Source organism: Cricetulus griseus, chromosome 2 (genome assembly GCF_003668045.3).
Source record: "Cricetulus griseus strain 17A/GY chromosome 2, alternate assembly CriGri-PICRH-1.0, whole genome shotgun sequence".
In the NCBI taxonomy this organism is placed as follows: Eukaryota; Metazoa; Chordata; class Mammalia; order Rodentia; family Cricetidae; genus Cricetulus; species Cricetulus griseus.
This window is the reverse complement of record NC_048595.1, coordinates 375,622,941-375,630,876: the sequence shown is the minus strand read 5'-3', so window position 1 is coordinate 375,630,876 and position 7,936 is coordinate 375,622,941. Positions and strand designations below refer to the sequence as shown.

Below are 7,936 nucleotides of genomic sequence, written 5' to 3'. Positions count from 1 at the left end.
CGTGCTCTCTCCTCCCTCCCTCCATCCCTCCGCCCTCCCAGCTAAGTCGTAGGCCTTGGGGGTCGGGCCAGCAACAAGCTATTATCACAGACATGGGCCAAGGAGCCAGAGGCCTCCCGGGGTCTGTGAGTTGAGCTTGAGGCTGCAGGACCAGGGTGAGTGGCTGGAGGCCTCTCTGCTTCTGTCTGGGCAGGGGGCTGGGGTCAGTCTGAGATTCCTCTGTTCCCCTCTTTCTGGCAAGCACATACCTCTTTCCCTCTGGCTTAGCCAGCTCCTTGGAGACTCTCCTCTTCTCTTCTGCTCTGCACTGCTCCTGGCTTTTTACATGCTCCTGCAGGACTCCCCCTCCCCTAGGCACTTAGCCCACCCCTGCCAACCTGGATGATGACAATGGTAGCCCAGCCACCTCTAAGAGGCTCTGGCTTTTTAGCAGAGGTGGTGGGGACCCTCAAGACCCTCTACGGTTGGTGTGATTCCCCACACTTAAATCCTTGCCTGGCCCCCTCCTAGGAGCCAGCCAGGGATACTAGCTGCGGTTAGGGCTGCTTAGTGTGGCTTCCAGGGAGATGGCCCTGCTTCCTGCTTCCTGCTTCCTGCCGCTAACCCCCCATCCCCACCTCGCCCTGTTCTGTGTTTCTGAGTCTCCCCAGGGGCCAGACCAATAGGAAACAGAAATGTCTCCAAACGATGTTGACCTGTCAGAAGTTGTTCTGTGCCTTGTAAACCATAGACACCAGGATGAGGTCTATACCAGGCAGAGGAAGAAATGAACTCTTTGAAGTATATGACAAGCTAGGCAGCCTCCCTCATGTAAATCATCCATATAACCTGGCAAGGAAGACATGTTGCCATTTTGTGTGAATGAGGGAGCACGAAGACCAGAAGTGTTAAGCTACAAGCCTAGGTCACCTCGTTTGTGTTATTCAGATTTCCCCCACAGGGTGAGACACATCTCTGTCTGGAATAAAGGGTTGGGGGTTTGCTGCAACCTGGAGTTGGTCTCTGAGAGGTTTTCCTGTCTGGTGGAGCAGAACCAGCAAGATCCAGCAATGTGGGTAGAATCATTTCAGAACCGGGGTGTCTCTGGAGATGCTTCTTGACGTCACCCTGGCCACTGGGGAGAAGACCCAAGAGCCTCTGTCCCTCTTCATAGCCTTTCTAGAAGAATAATTTTACCTTCTCAGCCTGTATTAACCACAGAAAAATATTTTTGAATTGTACTAAATGTTAAAGAGGAACAAAAAGGAAATAAACAAAGTGACGCCAGAGGTGTAAAAACCAGTCTGGTTTCAATAGCAGTTTCTGATCTGTGACAATCGGGTGGCGCCAGTCCTTGAGCCTGTTACCACCTCAAAGGCCTGCTTCGGGCTTCCTGCCCACCATCTAGGCTCCTCTCTAGTGTCCAGCCTACTTCCTGCCCCGCTTTGGAAACTCGGGACCCTTCATGATCAAGGCCCAAGATGAAACCTCACCAATTGTGATGCCTCTGAATTTCCAGGGCTTTTGGTTCTCCTCAATGAATTTCAATTTACCACTTTAGTGGCTGATTGGTAGGCCTGTCATGATTGATGCAGCCATCTTCCAATGACTGAACCCTTGGCTTTCTCTGTGGGGCTCCTGGGTAAAGATGGGTAAAAAGATACCAGAAGGGTGAGCTCTGCTAAGCTGCAAATCCTCAACCTTGTGTTGTTCCAAAGGGGACATCCTGTTTTCTGACTTGTTCTTCAAGAGGGGACCTCCTGCTTCTGCACAGAAGAGGCCTGCAGGATTCAATGCCTTGATCCTCAAGGACCCAAGCTCCTGCCATTGCCTATAGTGCCTGCAAGGGGGTGGTGGGAGCCATGCTCTTCAGAGATGAAGGGGCCAAACAGACATTCTCCATCTCCTTGGTTAGCCATGTGAACACCTGGCATCTTCTTTGGTGACCCAGTAAAGACCTGGGTGCCTGGTGTGTGCTCTCCGAGGGTGTCCATAGGGACTTCATTCTTCCCAGGCCATGTGGCAGCAGCCACAATAGACAGATGCCAGGAGGCTCAGTGGCCAGTCTAGTGCCCTCAGACTTGCTTCCCAGGTGGCCCCAGACTTGCCTATTACAGGGGGTCACCTGCTCGCCCTAGTAACACCGGCTCTGCCCTGGCTCCAGGAGATAGTGTTATCCCTGGGCATTGACATGCCAGATATGCTGAGTCATATGTGTCTCTTCTTCCAGGTCATCATGAGGACAGACAGCCTGGGCTCCCTCTGGGTAGTACTTCTGTTTCCTCTTGTGTTTGGAGTCCCCACAGAGGAGGCCACTTTTGGGGAATCTGTGGCCTCCCATCTCACCAAAGGCTGTCAGCGATGCTGTGACCCTGAGGAACCACTGTCCCCTGCTGACACTGTTCATGCTCCTGCTTCCCCCTCCTTCCCCTATGTCCTGCCTGAGGTCAGGCCCTACATCAACATCACCATCCTAAAGGGTGAGTTCTCATGCAGAGAGAATTGGTATGGGTTAGGGAGGGAGGGACAGAAGAAAGCAGGGCAGGCCTTGCTAGCCCTTCCTGCCTTGGACCACAGCTGCGTAGCACCTAGAATGTGCAAGGACTGCTCTGAGTTCAGAGTGAAGGAACAGCAGTGGGCAGGTGCTGTGCAATGAACAGATTCCCCAAGCTACTGCAGCAGGTGGTGGGAAAGGCCCTGGGCTCCAAAATGTGGGCAGAGGGTGCTGGGGTGAAGTGTGGGACGCGGCAGGCACACAGGGCTCCTAGCAAGGTGAAGTGTAAGCCTCGGGTCACAGGGTAAGCGCTTCTCAGCGGGGCTGTAAAAGGCACAGGGAGAAGATGTGGTCCCACACGGTCACCAGATACCACCAGGATGTAGGTTTCTCTCCTCAGGATCAGGGAATGCTGAGCATAAAGAGGACCTGGCCTCCACAGGTGTCATGTGGAGCACATGGCAGGGACAGAGGTGGAAGTGCAAAGTCCCAGGGGAGCTCTATGGCCGAGGTGGGGGTGGCAGCTCTCTGAAATATAGCCTCAGATAGAAGGGAATTAGTACCACCACAGCGATGGGACCCATGACTGCCCTGGCCATACCACTGAGATCCACCTTTGCTCACCGTGCCCCCTCCACCAACATGAGGAGATGACTGAGTCCTTCCTCCCACAGTGTAGACAGAGAAACATAGTATCCCGTAGGGCCTCTCCTGGGGTCACTTCGATGTCATGGACAGAGCAAGGCACTCTCCTCCAATAGTCTGCTTGCACCCAAGACTCCCGTACATTCTATTTGCCTGGTCTCCCTGCCTCATGGCTTCACTCAGTGCAACTTTAGGCCTCTGGTAGTGGAGGGGCCCAGGCCTGGTGACATCTTGCTGTGACTGTCTATCTTAAGCCCTGTGTGGCCCTTGGACAGGCTGTCAGAAGTTGCTACCTGACTCTTCCTAGGCTGCCCGGGTAGCATCTGGAGCCCTGTATTAAGCTTTGTGGGTCAGGCTGGACTCTTTCTAGACCTCTTGCCAGCTTACATGTAGAGGGAAAGCAGCCCCTCCTCACAGCCAGCTTGGCCTTGGTAGAACAGGCGCTCACAGCCTCTGTACTCAGTGAGGTGCTTTTGTTGGATGGTAACATTTGTGGAGTCAGCCCACAGCCATGGACACCCCTACTCCACTTTCCTTTGGTCTGCCTTCAAGGTCCTATGCCTTCCTTTCTCTCTGTACCCTCCACTGACTTCACCATCACTATGGCCCAGAAGACCTGAGGAAGTACCCACCTGGGCCTCACCAGGGAAATATGCAGAGTCAGGTCTCTTCAGTACATACTAGGTGTGTTTTGGGGTTGTGTGTATGTGGGGGGGGGGTGGTCTGGTCTATGCTCAGATTCAGCCCGGAGCCAGGGTTGGAAAAGTAAGTGCCAGGGAGGGTGGAAATGGGCTGGGGTTATGCTGAGTGGATGTCTTGCCCTCTCCCTGCCAAGTGAGGACTCATGTGCACCTCATTGCCGTTTTAAGATACACCCTAGACACCCAAGTTCCCAGGCCAAGACCCCCCAAATCCCTCTCTAACAAGAGGTTCAAAGTGTGTCTTACCTTGCCCTACCTGCCTGCTGGTCTCATCAGGGCAGACTCCTGGAGGTCTGCCATGCCCTCCTTGCCAGGAAGGAGACCCAGGCTGAGGTGGGCAGGACACAGCCTGAGTCTTGGAAATGGCCTCGGTCAGTTTCACTTCTGCAGAGGGGTGTTTGGGGTGGTAAATGACCAGCGTGCAGTAGGTGATCAATAAACACCAGCTCCTTTTCTGGACCCAGACAAAAGTAACGGCTTCCAAAAATGAGGGCTTAGCATAGGCTAGGGTGCTTGTCCTAACTTCTCCCCTTCATGTCCCCACAGGTGACAAAGGGGACAGGGGTCCTCTAGGAACACCAGGGAAGCCAGGCAAGGATGGTACCCGAGGGGACCGTGGCTCTCAGGGTGTCAAAGGTGACAAAGGACAGGCTGGCAACCCTGGCAGCTCATGCCAGATGCACTACTCGGCCTTCTCTGTGGGTCGCAAGACAGGCTTGCACAGCAGTGAAGACTTCCTCCCACTGCTGTTCGACAGGGTCTTCGTGAACACCGACGGCCACTTTGACATGACCACTGGCCGCTTCATGGCCCCCCTGCGTGGCCTCTACTTCTTCAGCCTCAACGTGCACAGCTGGAATTACAAGGAGACCTATGTGCATATCGTCCACAATGAGCAGGCGGCTGTGATCCTGTACGCACAGCCCAGTGAGCGCAGCATCATGCAGAGCCAGAGTGTCATGTTGCCACTGGAGCCCGGCGACCACGTGTGGGTGCGGCTCTTCAAGCGTGAGCGGGAGAACGCCATCTACAGTGATGATGTGGACACCTACATCACCTTCAGCGGTCACCTGATCAAGGCGGAGGACTGAGCTTGCCTGGCCAATTTCATAGCTGGGCAGCTTGGGGGAGGGCTGGTGGCTAGGGCAAGTCCTGTAGGTTCCCCAGGGTTGGATCTGCCGATCTTCATTGCTTATTATCATCACTTGTAGTCTGTCACCACACCCTCTCCACTCTACCCACCCCAGCTTCATTTTCAGTGACTTTGGTCTTAAGTATTCCAGAACTTTCTAGAGCAGCTCTCCTCACACACCACCGTGATGTTCATCCCTGGGGACTTCCTTGTATGGTAGATTCTGGCTTAGCATTTCGGGGTATTCCCAGGATTCTACATTTCTAGCAATTTCCTCAGTAATGCTGATGCCACTGGTCTATGGACCATGCTTGAGAAACTGGGCTCTCTAAAATAGTCCTGGCATTCTGGGACTTCCTAAACTTCTGGAATTCCCCCAGAAGTGTAGCATTCTTCCTGCATCCTCAGGTTTTTCTCTTCACCCTGAGCCTACCCCCATCTCTGCCCTTCCTGCCCCTTTCACTGTCCTCTTTTCTAGCCACTGTTTAGGTATACATTCATCAAATGCTGAATACTCACTTGGTCCCAGGCCTGAGGAAAGCCTAGACTAATCAGACCTAGGTCCTGTCCCTCCCCTGGTGACCGCCCAGTAGCCTGGACAGGGGTTGGGGTGTGCTCAAGTGGGTACAAAGACTTGAGCATGTACTGGGTGCTCCCCTAGACTGGGTGGTTAGGCACTGAGGGCCATTCTTTACTGCTGCTGTGGTGACAGGTTCTGGAGGTAGGGATGATGTTCCTTTCCCATCCTCTGCCTTCTTGCCTGGGGCCCAGCATTAAAGCAAACCCTAGGTATACTCTTGGCTGGGAGGAGACTCAGGAATTTGGAGGCACCTGGGATGAAAGGGCGCCTGGGAGTGAATTGGAGCCCATTATCCTCCCTGACCTTTGAGGATTCCTCCCACCCTACTTTCCTCATTCCCCAGAACTTTAGCCATGGTCAGACCATACACTAGGTGCTCTCTGACCCTCCTGGCCCCTCAAAAGCCCAGTGTCACACAGGGCTTATGAAGGTGCTAAGGACACCCAGGAGGTGGCTCCCATTCAGAGCTTCACCTGCCTGTGTTGCCTTTGCAGACATCATGGGGAGCCAGGCAGGACAGAGATGGCAGGTTTCATCCCAAAGCAGGTCTAGGGACTGAAGCCAGTGACATTCAGGTTATTTGGGGGCCCTCTCTGAGCCATGCTGCCAAGACAGGCCCTGGGGAACGTCATGGAGAAGCAGGGACACTGAGACCCCAGTGCCTTTCCCAGGGTGTTTGGCCTGGTGGCCCTCTAACCTTCCCCTCTTTCACTGCAGGCTGCACAAGCTTCAGGGGAAGGTGGCCTCCGTCCATTGGTGCTTCTGCAGACCCAGGGCAGGGCTGGCCCTGGGCGGGCATCTCTGGTGCTTACAGCCAAGGGAACCATGGCAGGGTGACAGGGGCAAGGCCTGCCACGTGCTGTGAAGACTGGTTCTAAAAAACCACCCTCAGCCCAGCTGTCCTTGCCTGCTTGGCCAGTGTGAATAAAAATCCTGGATTCTCTTGGCAATTCAGCCTGGTAAATTTTGCCCTATGCCCTTCTCCTGCCTTGGAAGGCTGCTACTCTGGCCCTGCCGGGGGCAGATACAGGGGTCCACAGAAACAAAGCCTTGCTAAGTGCTTCACATGTTCTCTGCCTGCAAAGAAATTGGCTTTAGCCAGTCGTTCACACATTCAGAATCCTGGAGTTAGTGGGATCCCTGGGAGTCAGCTGGGATCCCGTTAAATCCCCACATCTCTGAGCCTCAACTTCACTGCCTGCAAGGTGGAGGTGGCAATGGTTTACCTTACAGATGGCCTCAGGACTAGATGGCATGTTGCCTGGCAGGTGCCATGTCCTTCTTGGACAACATCTGTTGATCATGTGCAGTGTGGTTTCCTGAAGCAGCATACTGGTTATTTCCTTAGATACCATCCAGAAACTACAGGAACTCCAAAGTGCCACACCAATTGTATTAGCTACTGTCTTGTTAGGGTGACAGAAGCAACTCAAGGAAGTTGAGGGTACAGTCTATCATGGCATGGATGACATGACAGCCAGGGTGTGAGGCAGCTGGTCACATCACATCTGCAGTGAGGAAGCAGAGGGATGGAGCCTGATGCTCATCTTTCATTCTCCTTTATATTCAGTCCTGGCCCTAAACCATGGAATGGTGCCATCTACAGGTAAGGGGCATCGTCCCATCTTAACTGGCATAGTCTAGAAACTTCATAGGCATTCCCAGACACTTGTCTTAGGTGATTCTAGATTCTGTCATATAGACAATATTTACCATATACCAACACAATACCTCACTTGTGTGAGGGACCTTGGAGTCCTGCGCCTCTGTCTCGAGCTTATAAAGAAAACAGCTAGAAAAACTCATCGAGGATATTCTGTTGGGGGCAGCCATATTGACTAGCACAGTCCCCTGCCTATACTGTTAAACTGACTCCCAGCCTGCCCTCTCCTTGTCTGCTGCTGCAGGTGGAAGTTTACAAGTTTGTGCCCTGCTCTGTGTAACCATCACTGTTGGTGGCTCTTGTGCACCTCATAGAAGATGGATACTGCAAAGAATATACCATCTGCACCTGCTTGGGACCCAAGTCCACTCAGTGGCAGAGTGTGCTCTGTGTCCTTTGGGCCCATGAAGACTCAGAAGGGAGGCTTCCCATTATACCTGTATGCTTCTCAGTGATCTGCAAAGAGCTGACCTCACAGTGTGCTCTGGCTAAGCTCTTGCTTGTTTAATATACTCTTGACACAAAGAAGGCCTGGATCTGCTGTCTTGTATGTTGGCAGGATTTGTGGTCAGCTAACTGAAGCTCTGAAAACTTTGTGCCAGGCACCTGCAGAATTTTCCCTCTGAAGCCAAAACCACAGATATTTCCAGGCAATGCTAAACCAGCACCCCACCTCACCCTCCCATACTCACTTCCTAATACCCATACTCACTTCCTCCCAGCCTTGGTTGGGAAGTGGCCA

The 7,936-nt window shown here is 53.2% G+C and overlaps 1 protein-coding gene across 1 annotated transcript; it reads left to right on the top strand.

Annotated features, from left to right (window-relative positions):
• On the top strand, positions 1-7,722 carry C1qtnf6 (C1q and TNF related 6). Its single transcript, XM_027403945.2, has 3 exons — positions 1-155; positions 2,210-2,459; positions 4,366-7,722. Exons 2-3 carry the CDS (start codon positions 2,216-2,218, stop codon positions 4,908-4,910), a joined length of 789 nt encoding a protein of 262 aa, XP_027259746.1. The 5' UTR covers positions 1-155; positions 2,210-2,215; the 3' UTR covers positions 4,911-7,722.
• Positions 7,723-7,936: the final 214 nt, after the last annotated feature.